Genomic DNA, 19,227 nt, shown 5'->3' on the forward strand with positions numbered 1-19,227 from the left:
TGCCTTAAGGTTTACTTTCATGTGACACATCACATCATGAACCAAATTTCCTTTTGTATGCTACAAAATGTATTATACACTACAAACCAAATCCCACTCACCAAATTTCACTTTTTTGTGACACATCACATCATAGCATTTATATGCTAGAAGAAATATCATACACAACAAACCATATTTTTTTTTAAGTATTATAGACATGAAATTGAAGTGCTCATAAACATTATAATGTTACGTGGAGTTATTAGTTGGTGGTTTGTATAGGACAAACTTTCACTCTTTGCAATGACCCGTTGGTGGGGCAAATTTTCACTCCTATCAGATACGTTTGGGTCTTGAGCCATTAATTTTTTTCCTTGAGAGTTTTAAACATACTCCAAGTTTCACTCCTTTAAAATGTCTTTGGGTTTTGAGTGATTATCTTTTTTCCTTTAGAGTTTTAAACATACTCCAAGACTTTCAAGCAATGCTAATTTGGGTTGTCAAACCAACATTGGCGACAACCATCACTAGCTGCTATCCTCAAATGTAGGTTGATTTATCTCTGTTATTCAAGGAAAACAAGGACACATGGAATTACCCAACTGGTCGTCCGTAAGGGGGTAGACTTTCACCCTGTTTCCTTATGTCCTAAAAAAACAAGCTCTTAGCCGAACAAAACAATTTTAGAACATAATAGCAAACTTTCAACCTGTTTCCTTATGTCCAAGAAAAACTAGCTCTTAGCCAAACAAAAACAATTTGAGAACATAATGGCGAAATGCTAATTAACATTATATAAAATAATAAAAACCAAAATAGAAATATACCCAACATATTAAAAAATATATGAACTTCATGCTCGTTGAAACTTCTTCGGATAAAAAATCAAGTGGTATGACATGCACCCAACTGTACGGGTCGAACATCCATCCGATGTGAATTTGGATGGATTCTATACGGATTTCTGCCACTGTATCTGTATACGGATTTTCCCTCATAACAAGCAGTCAAACCGTAAACAGTAGTCAGACCGCCCCGTTTTAATATGATCGGCGGAATCGCGGACCTTCGAGAGATTTGGACTAAGCCTATTGGCAGGGCAGCCATCTCATTGTCAGGGACCGCAGTACTGTACTGCAAAAGACTTATCTCCTGCATGTGCTGTAGACCTAATTTCCCTAGATGTGCTGTCTGTCAGAAAGTGAAAGTGTGCCCTGACTGCCCTCGATTGTTCTGGAGGAGGAATCAGGATGATTCTGTCCCTTGATATTTGGGCTATCGACAAACCGGGTGTTCCTGCCTTTCAATCTTGTTGTAGCTCTCCAGATTTGGTGAAGAACTTTTTCAAATTCCGTGTCTGTGATTTGTATGCTATTCGCGAGAGATCTTGCCTCCTGTTGTAACCTCAGATTGGAATGAGATGGCCCAAAAGAAAATAAAGATGAAGAGAATAGCCGACTCTTCGGCCAGGCAGCTCACATTCTCGAAGAGGCGGAGGGGACTGTTCAAAAAAGCTCGGGAGCTATCGATTCTATGTGAAGCTGATGTAGCCCTCGTCGTTTTTTCTTCCAATGGGAAACTATACGACTACTCCAGCAGCTCCAGGTACTCATTAAAGCATTACTCCCATTTTCTTCCTTCTTCTGATTCTAATTCATAGTCTCCATAGAGAAAACAGATAGCTGCAAGGAATATGTATGTAGTTGGTTATGTGTTCCAAACCCTTAATTTGGCATTCGAGGTACACCATACTGTACTAGAAATCATAGGTGTGAAATCATGTGTACTAGAAATCATAGGTGTGAAATATGTGTGTGGTAAGTTGATGCTTTTCTTGAACCTAACCAGTACCAAATTAATAAAGTGAACCACCTTAAGAAAACACACATTTAGGCTTAATAATATGACCTGAAACAGTAATATCTCAGTACAGAAGGACTACGTTGATAATCTTTTTCTGATATATACTGTGTAATCTGAATTGATTCAAGGACTAAGACCGAGGAAAATCTTGAACAGTAATTTATCATACCCATAAATCCATTTTTAACATGGAATTGGTTGACTATGTTTTTTTTAACATAGAATTAGTTGACTATGTTTTTAAAGAGTTTTGGATCTTTCCTGAGTGGGAAAAAAAGCAGGGTGATTCTTTATTCCGATTTCTTGAGATTACTTCCAGAAATGTGTAATCGCTTGTCAGTACTTACGCATCTGGGTCGATTCAAGGAACAGGACCAATGAATATTTTAACATAAATTCCAGTTCCAAGATAGAATCTTTGTAGAGAGAATAGCAAGGTGATATACAGTCGGGTTTGATATTGTGCATTAAAATAAATTTAACGGTGAAATATCAAAGAAATATATGAGAATATACAGTAGTAGGATGTACAATTGCTCATGGGTAATGCTTCAAAAAATTTAGTATATTTTGACTTTAATGTTCTATACAGAATGCATCATGTTGATTTAAATTTGATTTTATTTTTAATTAATACTTAAATAATAATTAAAAATATATTAGTTAGTTTTTAGGGTAAAAGTATTATGTGTCCAGAGGTTTGATGTTTAAATTTTCTGAATTCATAAATTTATTTGTGTATATAGAAAAGACATAAGTATACGCCTAAAGCGTATCATGTGTATTTATGAATGAAAGATATTTTAAATTCACAAATTCATTTATTTATGTGGAAAAGACACACTTAGACACTTAGAGTGTATCAGGTGTATTACAAAAATATAATAATTACATATAATACAATGTGAGTAAATCAGATTGTATTACAAAGATATAACAATAATTCCGACGAGTGATAATAAACACAAACCATAACTGTGTAATGGATATTTGAAAGTTATAATCATAATTCTGACCATTGATAATAAACAATCATAATTCTGACCATTGATAATAAACACAAACAGTAGCAGTGTAATGGATAACACATCTACACTATTAATAACAAATCTATTGAGATTTTCTGTTTTAATAAAATAGGCAAAAAAAATCTCAGTAGGTGACAACAATCTGATTTGGTTGTTATATTAGCTCTATTTTGTTGGGAGTGAGTTAATGCATCTTATATTTGCTGTAGGAGGATTTATGAGGAAGTTAGATCCTCTTAGCTATAAAACAGGTGTCCATACGGATTGGATTGTGTGTGAGCGTTTGAGAAGAAATTTGATTCTCTTGTAATCTGCTATTTTGATAATAAGATTGCCGATGCCTATGTTTGGTGGACATAGCCCACAATGGTTGGGTGAACCACGTTAAACCCTGTGTCTCTTTTATGATGTATTTATCTGCTGTTGCTTGTCTATTTTGTTTACCCACTGAATGCTCCAACAATTGGTATCAGAGCGTGTTGGAGGAGCGCGCAGTGGAGGAGGTGTGTATTGCTGCGTGGAGGTGCGTATGCCGTCCAACGGAACTGCGTGATTGAGCTGTGTAAACCTGCGTGGAGGTGAATCAGCCAACAGACAAGAGAAGCTGCGTGGAGGTATTAAAAACCGTTGCTGGTGCATTGCTGGTGCGTTGCTGGTGCGTATTGCTGCGTATAATTGCTGGTGCGTTGCTGGTGCACTGCTGCGTGGAGGTATTAAAAACCGAGGTTTTTTCCAGACCTGCGTGTTAATGCTGATGCGTGGACCTGCGTGTCATTGCGTGAGGGTGCTGGTATGTATCAAAATAATTTGTATAGATTGCTGGTATGTATTAATTGCCAGAACACGCAGCGGAAAAGCGGACTGGATTCTATCAGCAAACTGAATTAGTGTGTTATGCTTGGCGCTATTGGTGCATAAAAAAAGTTTTTGCAGTTGGCGCGTTTTATTTATAAACAGTAGCGCCAAACAAACAGAAATGCGCGGAAACGAGTTTATTAAGTGCGCCAATGCGCCCATTTCCTCATTAGCGCGGATCCGAAGGTGATAATCGCGCCAAGTTTTTTGCCTTACACCGATTTTTCATTGGCGCGGATCTTCTGTTCTTTAGCAAGCGCCAGGTTCCTTTTTTGGTGCGTGTGTATTTGCTTCCGGCGCGGGTTTTTTGGTTAAAACAAAGCAAAGGGGTTTGTTTGTTTTTATTATAGAATAAAAGCATTATACAAATAAAGCATTGGCATTTGTTATAAATTAACTTTTTTTTTTTTTTTTTTTTAAGTTGGAATTGGAGATTCTTTGATTTTTTAAACGAGATGGCGAAAACTCAGAGTGCCCGATTTGAAATCGAGAAATTTAATGGCAAAAATAATTTCGAGATCTGGAAGGTAAAGATGCATGATCTGCTGGTACAACAAGGCGTGGCGAAGGCGTTGTTGGGCAGATCCAAACTGCCTTACCCTGTGACAGATGATGAGTGGAATGAATTGGATGGAAGAGCCTTGAGCGGAATTCGATTGTGTTTGGCTGATGATGTTTTATTTAACATCGTTTCAGAGAAGACTGCAGTTGGTTTGGGGACGAAGTTAGAGAAGCTGTATATGACAAAATCCTTAACAAATCGGATTCTCCTAAAGCGGCAGCTATACAGTTTGTGAATGAAGGAAGGTACTTCCATTACTGATCATTTGAATGTTTTTAATACTCTAATGGTGCAATTAGAAAGCATAGAAGTAAAATTTGAAGCTGAGGATAAAGCCATAACTTTATTGTGCTCGTTGCCTGAGTCGTGGGATCATTTTGTTACTTCTATAAGTCTTAGTTCATCCGAAACCATTGAATTTGATGATGTCGTCGGAGCTTTGTTGTCCGAGGAGACCAAGAAACGCTCGAATGCTGACACCTCTACATCAGAGGCAATGATGGCTAGAGGTCGTTCTAGAGAAAGACGCTCTGGGAAGTGCAGCAATTCGCGCTCAAAGTCGAAAGGAAAGAAGAGTAAAGTAAAGTGCTGGTTCTGCGGCAAATTAGGGCATTTGAAGAAGGATTGCTGGAAGCGACAACAAACTTATAAAGAAGCTTCATCGACAGAAAAGAAGGAAGCGAACACGACTGATACAGGTTCAGCATCTGCTTCAGGTATGAGCGACGAAGTATTATCAATTAATTTGTCAAATCATGATCAACATTGGTTGGTAGATTCCGGTGCATCAAACCACATGTGTATTCATAGAGACTGGTTTAAGACATATAGATCAGTGAATGATGGAGTCGTGTACATGGGTAATGATGTCACATCTAATATTGTGGGAATAGGGAGTATACAGCTGCAAATGTTTGATGGGACAACCAAAATGTTAACTGATGTAAGACATGTACCAGATTTAAGAAAAAATCTAATTTCACTGGGGGCACTTGACACAAATGGATATAAAACTGTCATTCAAGGTGGAGTAATGAAAATTTACAAAGGTATTTTACTAGTAATGAAATCTAAGAAAGTAGGAAATCTGTTTCAGTTAGAAGGAAGAACAGGGTCAATTCATGTGTTTACAGTGTCTGAACATGAAAGTAGTTCCATTCGCCTATGGCATCAGAGGTTGGGCCATATGAGCAAAAGAGGGTTAAAGATTTTGGCTGATCGCGAGTTACTTCCTAATCTAAGGTCTGGAAAGTTAGATTTCTGTAAACATTGTCTGTTTGGCAAACAAAGTAAACAAAAGTTTAAAACAGGCAAACATACTAGTAAAGGAATACTTGATTATATCCATTCAGATGTTTGGGGTCCAGCACCTACAACCTCGTATGGTGGCTCATCATATTTTGTGTCGTTTATTGATGACTTTTCTAGGAAAGTATGGGTCTACATGTTGAAGAGGAAGTCTGATGTTTTTACAGTTTTCAAGTAGTTTAGAGCATTGGTAGAAAACAGCACTGGTAGAACTATAAAATGTTTAAGAACTGACAATGGTGGTGAGTTTACCTCCAAAGAGTTTGAAAACTATTGCAAGGATGCCAGGATCGAGAAACATAAGACTACTGTGTATACTCCTCAGCAAAATGGAGTTGCTGAACGCATGAACATGACTCTTTTGGAGAGAGCAAGGAGTATGCTGAGTAACGCTGGTTTGCAGAAGGAGTTGTGGACAGAAGCGGTGGCTACAGCTTGTTATGTGATAAATCAGTCGCCATCGACAGCGATAGGTTGCAAGATTCCTCAAGAGGTATGGAAAGGAAACCCTTGTGATTATTCTAAACTCAGAGTGTTTGGTTGTGATGCATATGCTCTAGTGCCTAAACATCAGCGAACTAAATTAGATCCAAAATCAAAAAGGTATATCTTTGTTGAGTATGGTGATGGAATAAAGGGATTTAGATTGTGGGATCCTACTACCCGCAAAATCATCATCAACAGAGATGTAAAGTTTGATGAATCCTCTCTTGTACAGTTAGATGTAGATAATAAATTGAAACAGGATGATGTATCTGATTTTCAGCACATTCAGTTTGACAGCACTTCTGATGATAGTCATGATGACCATAGTTCAGATTCTAGTCATGAACAGGTTTCAGAGTCAGATTATGAACATGGTTCAGATGTAGGTCATGAACAGGTCTCAGATGGTGATCATGAAGAAGTTCCTGCAGATGGTAGTCAGCCAATTGTGGAAGCACCGGAAACAACCTTAAGGAGGTCTACAAGGATCAAACGCCCTCTGAGAAGGTATGATGATTATGTTACTTCAGTTGCTTTGACCGCTAACGATGATGAACCTTTGTGTTATCAGGAAGCTATAGAAGGTTCAAAGAGTGACAAGTGGAAAGCAGCTATGAAGGAAGAAATGATGGCCTTAGGTAAGAATGGCACATGGGATCTAGTTGAACTTTCGAAAGGAAGGAAAACTGTGGGATGTAAATGGGTTTTCAAGGTGAAACGAGGTGTGAATGATTCAGAGGACAGATACAAAGCAAGGCTGTTTGCAAAAGGGTTTTCTCAGAAAGCTGACATAGACTTTCATGAGAGATTTTCACCAGTTGTTAAAATTGTTTCAATTAGAATTGTGTTAGCGTTAGTTGCTTTGCTTGATTTAGAATTACAGCAACTAGATGTTAAGACTGCATTTTTACATGGTGATTTAGATGAGGAAATTTATATGGAACAATCGGAAGGGTTTGTTCAGCATCGCAATAAGAAATTTGTCTGCAGGCTCAAGAAGTCATTGTATGGTCTGAAGCAGTCGCCTCGACAGTGGTACAAGAAATTTGATTCTTTCATGTTGAGTCAAAAATATATAAGAAGTGAATATGATCATTGTGTTTACTTTAAGCAGTTAAGTAATGGCATGTTCATTATCTTAGTGTTGTATGTTGACGATATGCTTTTAGCAAGCAAAAGCATTGAAGAAATCAACAGGTTGAAGACTCAGATGGCAAGGACATTTGATATGAAAGATCTAGGAGCAGCAAGACAGATTTTGGGCATGGAGATTTTCAGAGACAAGAGCAATGGTAAGCTGTGGCTATCACAACAAAAGTGTATTGAGAAAATACTTGTGAGGTTTGGTATGAACAATGTGAAGCCTGTGTCAGTCCCTTTAGCTTCCCATTTTAAGCTTTCTTCCAGTTTATGTCCTAATACAGATGAAGAAAAGGATTATATGTCTCGAATTCCATATGCCAATGTAGTAGGATGTTTGATGTATGCGATGGTTTGTACTCGACCAAATATTTCACATGCAGTTGGGGTTGTCAGCAGGTATATGGCAAATCCGGGTAAAGAACACTGGTCAACAGTGAAATGGGTGCTTCGATATTTGAGAGGCACAAGTAGTTATTGTATTACTTACAATAAGAGTAGTGAATCAGTTTGCGGGTATGTTGATTCTGATTTTGCAGGTGATTTGGATAAGAGAAGGTCAACTTCAGGGTACGTCTTTACTCTTGCAGGTGGAGTTATTAGCTGGATGTCAAAGCTACAAAACATTGTTGCTTTATCCACTACTTAAGCAGAATACATTGCTGCTTCGCATGCTTGCAAAGAGGTGGTTTGGTTGAAAGGTTTGCTTGGTGAGTTTGGTAGGTTACAGGACAACATCAGGTTACTTTGTGATAGTCAAAGTGCAATACATTTGGCTAAGAATCCGGCCTATCATAGTAAATCAAAGCATATTCCAATTAAGTACCATTTTGTAAGACAGGTTATCATTGAAAGGGGAGTCTCTCTTGAAAAGGTGCATACAAAGGAAAACTGTGCAGACATGTTCATGAAACCAGTTTTGTTGGAGAAGTTGCGTTGGTGTTTGGCTTCTCTTGGCTTGCAGAAAAAATAAATAATAAAGAAACAAGGCATCAGGCTAATTGTTGTCAAGGTGGAGATTGTTGAGATTTTCTGTTTTAATAAAATAGGCAAAAATCTCAGTAGGTGACAACAATCTGATTTGGTTGCTATATTAGCTCTATTTTGTTGGGAGTGAGTTAATGCATCCTATATTTGCTGTAGGAGGATTTATGAGGAAGTTAGATCCTCTTAGCTATAAAACAGGTGTCCATACGGATTGGATTGTGTGTGAGCCTTTGAGAAGAAATTTGATTCTCTTGTAATCTCCTATTTTGATAATAAGATTGCCGATGCCTATGTTTGGTGGACGTAGCCCAAAATGGTTGGGTGAACCATGTTAAACCCTGTGTCTCTTTTATGATGTGTTTATCTATTGTTGCTTGTCTATTTTGTTTACCCACTGAATGCTCCAACAAAATCCATATTATTAATAACTAGGATAATAAAAAATCCATATTATTAATAAGTAAGATAAGAGCAAGGCATTGAAATAAGTATATATAAAATTAGTAGTTTCTATCATATATAAAATTATAAATTTAGTAGTTCCTATTATAGAAAAAGAATTATAGAACAAAGTAAATGATGCCTTTGCTATAAAAGAGATGTGGATTCATGCATTCATGTATCAATTAATTAAAAACTAACCAATTGCAGATTCTTTTATGTATATATTATATTATATTGTAGCCACCAATATACACGATGGATTTGTATTATATCAATGTTTAAAGAGTATAACCAAATAAATTGAGTTGATGTAGCTTCACAAAAAGCATAATTGAAAAGGATATATTAAATTATATCCAAAGCCTATCTTTTATGATTAATGACATTAAAACAATTTATTGCAGATGACACACGACGGAATCTTATTATCTCACTATTTAACCAGTATAATCAAATAATCTTTTTTATTTTTTTTAAAACAATAAAATAAAATTCAGTTTATGCAACTTCACAAAAGGAAGAATTGAAAAGGATATTTTTAATTATATCTCAAGGTTACTTTTCATGATTAATGACATTAAAACAATTTCTTGATGATATATTTATTTAGTTAATATATAATTATTATTAAATTAAGAATATTTTTAATTAGAGTAATAGGTATGTTTATTTTAGAAACATATTATAGAATTTAAGTTTAATTATTAATAATTATGTTGATATGTATGCTTTTGGAATATAGTTTATATAATTTAATTTTAATTATTAATAATATTAGATTGATGATAGAGATTTGACTTCATAGAATATTTTAGAATATTCTTAATATTATACACAAATCAAATTATTTATTTTCAGAGTAGTTATGTTTTTTTCTTTTTTTAATTAAATTCATTAACTAAAAAAATGACATATGAGCAAGTGTCATTTTTTTCCAAGGAAAAACGCGCAATTTTCATTAATATATTAAGAAAATTACATGTTATATCTTCAGCACGTATGAGATGCATTCACTTGTGAACAGAATAGTCATTGTTCAATTAAATATATACAGATAACAACATAAGTTGTAGAGAGTGAACTAGCAGTAATAACATAAACCAAAAGGTGTCCAAAAAACTGAGTGATGAAAAAAAGCAGAAAATAAACAAGGAATGATCGAGGATCTCATTCTGAGTAAATCCCATTCATCTCGATGAATGGACGATGGAAAAACTGAAAGAAAGCACCATCTTTGAATTCCTGAATTATCCATTGTCCCCTGTTCAGCTACGCAACCTCTTTGGAAAGAGGATCAACGATCTCATTCCTTTCCCTGTATATGTGAGAGCATACAATAAAATAAAAATGTGATTTTAGAGTAATGACATCATCCAGTGTATCCCTGAGTGTGTGCAAGTGACAATGATATACATCGTTGATCCAATTTATAACAAGCTGTGAATCCCCAAAGATTTGGATCTTGTGACAATTTTGTTCCAGCGCAAAAAGGAGAAGGTGTCTTAAACTATTTAGCTCAACAAAATTATTTGTTCCCCTTCCGAACCCCACTTTGATTCTGAAAGACAGGTACTCATTGATGTGGAGGACAGTGCCCCCCCTGCAGCTCACGGCCTGGGATGAGCCATCGAAATAAACCCATGGGGGGCTTTTATCAATAATTTTGGGAGTGATGAACCAAGGAGGTTGGTTGTCGGGGTCGTCTGGAATCAAGTTGAAGATGGCAGCTGAATTGATACATGTGACTGACCAGTTGATCTGTGCATTTTGGAAGATAAGGCGGTTCCTGTTTAACCAAATGCCCCAACTAACTATCAGGGGGAGATTTCTGGCCTTTTGGTATGGTGCCTCAGTCCAACAATGAAGCCATGCTTCCTCAATATTTTGTCCAACGCATTTGATCTTCTTGTTGAGGGTAGTAATAATTGTGGACCAAAACTGTGCCGTAACAGGGAAATGGAGAAAGAGATGGTTCGTGTCTTCTACATCAGATTTGCATAAGCAGCATCTAGAGGGACCGTGGAAAGCCCGCTTCATGAGATTTATTTATGTTGGAGCTTTGTTTGAGAGGATACACCACATGAACAACCTTGACTTCTAGGGTGCTTTTAGTTTCCAAAGGTGGCGCCACCACCAACAGTTTATTCCAATATCCTGGGCTGTCATAAGAGCCGTGTATCCATCTTTTGGGAGTACCTCCCATGAGGGGCAGTGGCCCAGATGATCTCATCCTCCTCCTTTGTTATCCTGATATTGGCTTCCTCCAGAGCACTAGTGAAGTGTTGCCAGGCTTTGCGCCATATATCTGGGATACCCAGAACCCTGTAGTCCAGCGATCGTTGAGGAGCCCATTGGCCGTTTCCAACTTTTGCAATTTGGGCAATCTTAGAGATACCAATCCCTAAAAGAAATTGTCTCAGATCTCTGGGGAGGATGTGAGCATTTCCGCAGTCGGTCCAAGCATCAGTGCCTAATCTCACCTGCTCAACATTACCAATTTTCCATGCTAAACCATTCTTGATTAAACTTAAGGATTGGGAGATGGCCTTCCAGATGATAGAGGCTCCGGCTGAAGACTGACTAGGCCTGCGGATCCAATCCATTATTGATAGGGGGTGGATGTACTTAAAATAGATTACCTCTTGCCATAGACTTTCAGATTTGATTATTTGCCAGCCCATCTTTGCCGAAAGTGCATTTTCAAAGTTATAGAGATCTTTTATTCCCCAACCACCCAGTTTTTTTGGCTTCCTAATCGTGTCCCAGCGGACCCAAGAAAAAGTCCTCCATACATTTTGACCCCTCCATAAGAATCTATAGCAAATTTGTTGAATACTGTTGAGAATACCTTTAGGGATCCAAGCCAAGGTCATCTAGTAAACCGAAATGGCCTCGAGCATCGATTTTATGAGAGTGAGCCTGCCTGCCCTAGAGAGCCAATGTTGCTACCATATGTTTATTCTGCTTTCAAATTTTGTGATAAGTCAGGCCCAGTCAGCTATGCGATACCCATTTGGCTTCAACTTGAACCCTAGGTATTTTAGGCCAGCGTCCAGGTCTTTTCTGACAAAGGAAAAATGTTGAGACGCATACCTTTCCTCGTTTTGGCGATAGGACACAAAAATTATAGTGGCTTTTTCATAGTTTGGCACCATCCCTGTAGCTTTACAAAAGAGAGATAGTATGTTCTTGAAACCATAGGAATCATGAAAAGAAACGTTTAGAAAAATAAGAACATCGTCTACAAACAAAAGATGAGAGAGAGATGTCATGTCTGATATTTGGACTCCCCCCAGATCTCCCACCACTCGGGCATTTTTTATTAGTCTGCTTAAGCCTTCCATGATCAACAGGAAAAAGAGGGGGGAGAGAGGGCATCCCTATCTCAGTCCCCGTTCAGCATGAAAAAACTAGATGCCGCCCCATTGATGAGGATACTAAATTAGGCAGAAGAGAAATAACACATGATCCAGGATATGAAGGAGTGGGGGAAGCTAATATGAGTGAGAATGAGCTGCAGGTAGGACCAACTAGCCTGATCAAAAGCTTTGGAAATATCTATCTTAAGGATAACGGAATTTTTATTTTGATTCTTTATCGAGTGGAGGCCTTCTTGGGTGGTCCCAATGGCTTCATGGATTTGACAGTCATTGAGGGAAGCAAATTGATCATTGGATATCATCCTGGAAAGGATTGGTTTTACACGAATGGCGATGGTTTTGGATATAATTTTGTAGATGCAATTGCAGAGGGAAATTGGTCGATAATCGTCAAAGGTGAGGGGTTTGTCAACTTTTGGGATGAGGGCCAGGAAGGTCGAGTTAAAACCATCATGCATTCTACTCGTGGCTCTGCATTCCTCAATATCCAATAGAAGATTAAGCCCAATTAGCTCTATAAAGGTGTTGTAGAATTCCATAGGCCACCCATCCGGTCCCAGGCTTTTGTCCTTGTTGAAACATTTCAACACTGCTTCCAATTCCCCCTGTGAAACAAGCGCGTTTAGGGCCTCCACCTCTTCCAGCTAAACAAATCTAGGGAGTACCTCAGTAATGCGGATAATCTCAGGGAGGGTGGAACCCTAGGAGCCTTGTAAATGCCTGAAAAGTGACACTTTCTCATATCAGTTAGTTGATTGAAGGTGCTCGCCTCCCTGCCTGCATGATCATGCAACTCCCATATGGTATTGATAGACTTTCTTGCTTGGGCATATTGTTGAAAGAACTTGGAGTATTAGTCACCCACTTTTAGCCAAATCACTCTGCTCTTTAAGTACCATGACTCCTCTTTCTGTCTCAAAAGTCTGATCTTCTCCGATTCTAGTTGGATTAGTTGTTCCTTTGATTCAACAGAAGCATAACTAGCAAGCCCTGTGGCTTCCAAAAGTTTAAGGTCTCCTTCAATCCTTCAAAGATCGGCCTCATCCCTTTGTTGCTTATTCCTTGCCCAACTGATGGTTTTTTATTTTATGCAGGCCAAGTTATTTGCAATTACCTCGGCTGAGGAGGAACGGTCATCCGGCCTACAATGTGTCCAAGAGTCTCTAACAATTTTATGGAAATCAACTTCAGAAAGCCAGGTCGAGTTGAACTTGAAAGGCGACTGGGGTTTAAGGTTGTCATCCCGAATCTCCAAGAAGATCGGAGAATGATCTAATAACCCACCAGATCCCACCCACTAGCGACAACGGTCTAATCTGGTTAATAGTGGGGCCTTAATTAGGAAATGATCTAGCCATCTGGCCAAAGCATCCTCCCCAATCCTTCTATTCCTCTAGGTCAGCATAAGCTTTGCCGTATCAATGTTCAGAAGATCATGGGAATCCATCAAGACTTCAAAAAAAGCCATTAGGGGGTCGCACTGGGCCCTGTTGCCCTAGGATTCCGCAAGCCCTAAAGAGAAGTTTAGGTCCCCACCAATAATCAAGTTTTCTGTTTGCATGAAGTCGGCATCCAGGAGTCTTTCCCAGAAAATCTCCCTGTTATGGCAGGGCCCGTAGATGTTGACAAGCTTGAGGGGGAGATTGAAATCAGAAGAGATAATGTCTGCACCCAGGTAACCCTCACCACCCCAAACGTTTTCCAATCTTATCGATCTTTTATTAAAGCCCATGGCACAGCCACCTGAGCGCCCTCGAACATCCAAGAAATGGAAGACCCAATCCGGAAGAAAATTCATGAGCACTTTGTTTACCAGGCTCCCTTCCCCCAGGGTTTCTTGCAGAAAAATGATGTCTAATCTCTCTGAGTTACATAGCCTCTTTAGCACCAGTTTTTTGTCTGGGCTGGCCAAACCCTTGTAGTCGAAGGAGAGACACTTCATGTCGTAACCTTTGGAGGGTTCCCCTTTGCTCTACGGACCTAGTCAATGGGGGTTTGAATGCCCGAAGCCACCTTGATGCCAGCCCTCCTGATGGCTTTAGATAGATGGGATTTTCTACCTCTGGGGGGCTTCAAGGGGATGGAAGGGAGGGGATCCTCATCCAGGTTGAAGGAAGGGGTCTTAGAGGAAGGTAAGGATCGAAGGTAGTAGCGGTGAGAACCACTAGAGTTCGGGTTACCTCTGCGAGCCAGAGGAGGTGGTATTGGAATAATGGAGGGGTTTGAACTAAGGGGCAGGGGAGGAGAAGATATCACAAGACAAATAGGGGAACAAAGCTTGCTAACCTAAAAAACCGAACCAAACAATAACATAGATGTAGATGCAATATCAGATATCAGACATTCATTTGAAAACAGAGGAGGAGGAGGAGGAGTACCAGAGAAAGAAGATTCTCTGGCCTGAGCTCTGGTGAGAGGTGGCGCTGAGGTCCCAGAGTTTGGTCGCGAAGGTGACACCCCTAAATCACCCTGTCTCGGCACCAAAACACCAAGAGCATTCGCTTGCGAAAGAAAATGCATCTCCGACGTTTGGGTACTTGACGAAACCAATGATCTCAGAGGATCTGGCTGTTTCCCAGAAAGCAAGGGGCAGTCTTTGTACATGTGCCTGACCTCGTGACACTGCCTACAATGAAAGGGTATACCTTCATAGTCGAGAATCTACCACCTGGTGGTCTCTCCCATCTGTAATTGATAGCTCTCCACCAATCCTTCCCTGGTGTCTAGGTACACCAGAATTCTTGCTATGGCCATGCATCCAGTGTCCTGGTAAGCCCTGTCATGATCAAGATACACCCCCATGTCGTCTCTAATGCACCGAAAGATGTCCTCCACCCAGAATTGGAGCGGAAGGCCAGGGAGGTGGACCCATATTAGACCTGCTCCCATGTTTTCCTTCTCAGGATCAAATAGCGGCGACCATCGTTTTAACAGGACTAGTGTCATTTCAATGTGCTAGTATCGCGCCAAGACCCAATCCACTATTTCCGGCTGCAGGAAGATGAGCGCAAACCACCCTCTTGACAAAGTGATGACCCCTAGTAGTTGCACCATCAGGTTCCCCAAAACCTCCGTAATCCTTTTCCTAAGGCGAGTTGGTGTGTATTTTCTGCCACAGACCCTGCCAACCAAAACCATGCTCTCCGTTAGAGTAGCTTAAGTCATTGTTATCCCAATCCCGAACATAAGGAGCCGACCACGTTCCATGACTTTTGAAAGATTTGTTTTTTTCCCTCCCCTAGTTCTTTTTTATGGGTCTGTGGGTGCTCCTTCTGCCTGAGGGTTCTCGTCAGACTCTGAGGACCTATTTCTTCCAGCCCAGTGTCCTATCTAGCGATACTGTCAAAAAAACCTGAGGAATGTGCAGTAGCGGGGACCGGGTGAGAAAAGTCTTCAGGTGTTGTTCCGAGAATGATGTAGCGGGGAGGCGAAGTGCCCCGCCCTTCTGGGGCCGTTCCACAAACCCCCACCATTGATATGCTTACACAGCCTTGAGGTAAATCTATACTCGTCTGACCTTGAGACTAGGACTGGAGCTCCGATGTTGATGGGATGGTGAGGAAAGGAGAGTCGGAGCCTTCACCCAGACAAAACAACTTGTCTGATACCACATCGGCCGATTGCAAATAGCCCAAACCCTGGAGGGAAACCTCCATATCTTCCATTAATGTCAAGAGTTTGACCACCTGCATAACCGGTGGAAGGGTTTTCTCTGGTTCCTTCCCCGCTTTTGACGTGTGATTCCCTTCTACCCAGATGTCTGTTGGGGTCAAGGAGTTAGAGAAGTAGTCAAGCAGCTCCTCTTCCATTCACAAACCCAAAACGTCATTGAAGGAGCAATAAACTGTTCCGAGGAAACCAGGCGAGGACCCCCGACATGCGCTGACCCTTGTTGAAGAACTTTCAAGGTTCCAGAGACTGGCTGTCAAAAACCCTTTCACCGTGGCAATTAAAAACCCCAAATTGTCATGGGAAGCTCAAACAGAAAAAGCCCCTGGAAATCGAGACCATTCACGACCACTAACAGTGAAACCAAGTAAAACCGTGGGGAGGCGATTAATGGTTAAAAGAAACTCTTGCCAAGCTAAATTCGAGGAAATCGTCGCTTCCCGAAACTGTCAGCAGGGAAATAAAAAGAGACTTCAGGGGGAGGGACATAAGCTCCTCATGGTAGAGTGAGTCAGGTTTAACCTGGAGAAAACAATTGTGGCTACCTCCACTATGGATCGAGTCCTGCAATAACCTGCAAACCCTAGCCCCACGAGCAAGTGTCATATGAAATGAGTTATGTAGATTTTCCTGTAGATTCATAGATCATGTAATGTACTAAAACACAAGACAAGAATCTACTCTACTTCTTTAAACAATGGAAACCAAGAATCGTTGAAAACAATAATCGACAAGAGGAAGATAATCAAATACACATAACACAATTGTTTCTCTGGGGAAAGCCAATGCTTAAAACCCCGACTATCTATTGCATTAATCAGAAATATGAGTGAGAATACAAAGCTTTTTCTCACAAGAACAATTCCAGACAAGTACGATCAACTCTCTGACTCACAAGCCCGCATTGACCAACACTTAGCCAATTTCTGTTACCTGTTGAGACCCTATTTCCTTGCGCAATTCCTGTGAGGAATAGCCCATATTTAATTGGGAATTCCTTTTTTCCATAACCAGGCAATCCAAAAGTAGGTCCTCTTTTGATTTCATGCATGATCTGTACAACTTGAATCATTATACAATTGATAGTACACTGCCCCTACACTCTAGTCTCAATTGGGTACTGACATGCATGAGTTTCTCATGAGGGAATCTTCAGTTAGATAGAGTAGCACTGAGGATGCACCAATGCACCAACTCACTACTAGACCTCTACTAGTTCCACAAACAGTTAGAACTAGTTTAACTTCCTGTAACTTGGTCAAACTGAGTTATCTAATTACAACTCAAATAAACTCATCCTAGACCTCGAAAATTTAGGGAGAACATATACATAACCACATAAAGACTTTCAACTCGAAATTCCTAAGATTATTTAGTCAATTAAACTTAATTAACTATCTACAAGTTGCTATGAGAATAGAATTCGATTTTAATTCACAGTTTAATTCAAGGACAAATTAAACTGAAATTTCTTGTGGCCATTTCTCAACAAGTTATGTCTTTTTTGGCATTTGGTATTGATAAGACCTGGTATTCACTCATGATATTGTAACAAAGCTTATTTAGAGATTAAGAATCTACATGATAAAGTAGGGTGCCTTTCCATGATTAAGAATCTTGTTACATGTTCTATAACTTATATATTGGTTCTTTTCATCACTAATATTGTAGGCAAATTTTAAAGATGAAAATTTATCTTAAAGTTTAAAAACCTCTGTGAATCTTACTAGTCCCTAATATGCAAACTGTAAAATGTTTGGTTATATATGTTTAAAATATACAAATTTATAATGATTTTATATAGTTTTTATAAAATTCTAGGGATTTTTAAGATAAAATAATTTTATGCTATTAAATTTGGGAGAATAATTTTGGAAAAAATGGAAATTGGCATTTTTTTTTTAATAATGTAAAATTAGGTCACTTGCGAATATTAGCCCCTAAAATTTTCCTTGCTAATAATAATAATTATTTCAAATAAAGTTATAATTTAGTTTATTCTTGTGAATTTTTAATTTATTTTAGCAACTTGAGATGTATGGCGAAGTAAGTGTTTTGATGCATATCAACATTTAACAGCCATTTAATTTATATTGTTGGGCTAGTTAATAAGTGGATGGTAAGGATTTAACCTCACAAAGTATCAAATGATTTTTTTAGTAGTAATCATGAATAAAGTCTTGAGATTTATCTCAGAAATATTTTTTTAAACAATTTTGGTTTTGTAATTTCATTCCAAAAAAGGGGAGGGCTAATGCTCGTGACACATTGCTTCACATAGACAAGAGATGATATTTGAGCTAAGAACTCTGCTTGCAGTTTCTTCCTTTTACACATAAAATCCTAAAACCAACGAATCCTACAACTTTGATTGGATAAATTCTTACAAATTGATACAACAAAAAGTTATATTTGCATTTCATCAAACACTTTGCATTGGAGACGAATTGTTGGTGCAACATGTTGTTGACACTAAGACTGTTCTTGATAATCCTGGTTGATGGATCACTCTTGTGTATGTGGGAGATCATCGTTGTGATTGTGGGATCCTAAGTTCTCCCCAATATTTTTTTCCAAGAGTGAAAGACGATATTCCAACATGCTGGCAACATGTTCGATGTGAGAGAAGTGATGGCTTGATTTGTTGAGAGTCTCTCTGAGTGATGCTATTGATGCAAAAAAAAAACTGTGCTCAGATTTGCATTTTTCACTCCATTGTTTCTGGAGGTTTTTAACCTGCTCCAGTTAGGTGTTGAGGAATGCACGATGCAGACATGAGGTAGTTGAATCCATAGCAAATGGAGAGAGGATAGGGGAATGACACAAGGGATATGAAGGGAGGAAGGAAAACACTCTGCTAATGGACGAAGAAGATAGGTAACCAGGGCTAAAGAAGCTCGAGCTCTGAGAGGGAAGGTGGCTTTAGATTCAGTGCATCTGCACTCAGTCACATGGATCATTGCATACTAAGGAAATATACCAATAGGGGCACTTAAATCCATATTGAACATTATAGCTTGTCCTTTGGTGATTTGTTTTTTTTGTTATTTGGATAGTGCACACAATCGATTTTGATGATCGTGGTTTCTTTTCCTGAGGAAAACATATCAGTCGACATGATTGCATGTGATCATAGTTCCTTTCAGAGGATATGCAAGACGATTACCTCTGCATTGACTCTGGCTTGACCTTGGGGGCATTGACAGGCACAGTTTGCTTGCAAATTTGCTAGGACATTGTTCTCCCCAAGGACATGATAGAAGGCGATCTTCGCAAGATAATTCAGATGGTGTTGGATTCGAATCACAATTTGAATGAGGTCAACATTCTAGGGTATGGTGTCTTTGATCATTTTATTAATGAGAAGGCATAAGTCACCAATCACAATGATATTCTTGAGGCCAATATTGTGAAGGATTTATCCCTAGGAGGCTTCGGTATGCGTCAACTCTGTTATTAGAATCGTTGCCCAATCCCCATTCATAAGAAACTACTTCTTTTCTGTTAGAATAATATATGATTC

At 39.0% G+C, this 19,227-nt stretch overlaps 1 protein-coding gene across 3 annotated transcripts in view; it reads left to right on the plus strand.

Annotated features, from left to right (window-relative positions):
* The first annotated feature begins 1,121 nt into the window (after positions 1 to 1,121).
* LOC149263136 (MADS-box protein JOINTLESS-like) overlaps positions 1,122 to 19,227 on the plus strand; it is a 285,007-nt gene continuing 266,901 nt past the window's right edge. Inside the window, exon 1 of one of the 3 annotated variants that reach the window (XM_089387181.1) lies at positions 1,122 to 1,587. In XM_089387181.1, the coding sequence (XP_089243307.1) occupies positions 1,403 to 1,587 (185 nt within the window). In that variant the 5' untranslated portion in view covers positions 1,122 to 1,402. The remainder of the gene's footprint in view (positions 1,588 to 19,227) is intronic. The other 2 variants (XM_089387184.1, XM_089387178.1) reach the window with 2 other exon arrangements.

Source organism: Pinus tabuliformis, chromosome 6 (genome assembly GCF_031772625.1).
Source record: "Pinus tabuliformis cultivar Carrire ecotype Pingquan chromosome 6, CPIR1, whole genome shotgun sequence".
NCBI lineage: Eukaryota > Viridiplantae > Streptophyta > Pinopsida > Pinales > Pinaceae > Pinus > Pinus tabuliformis.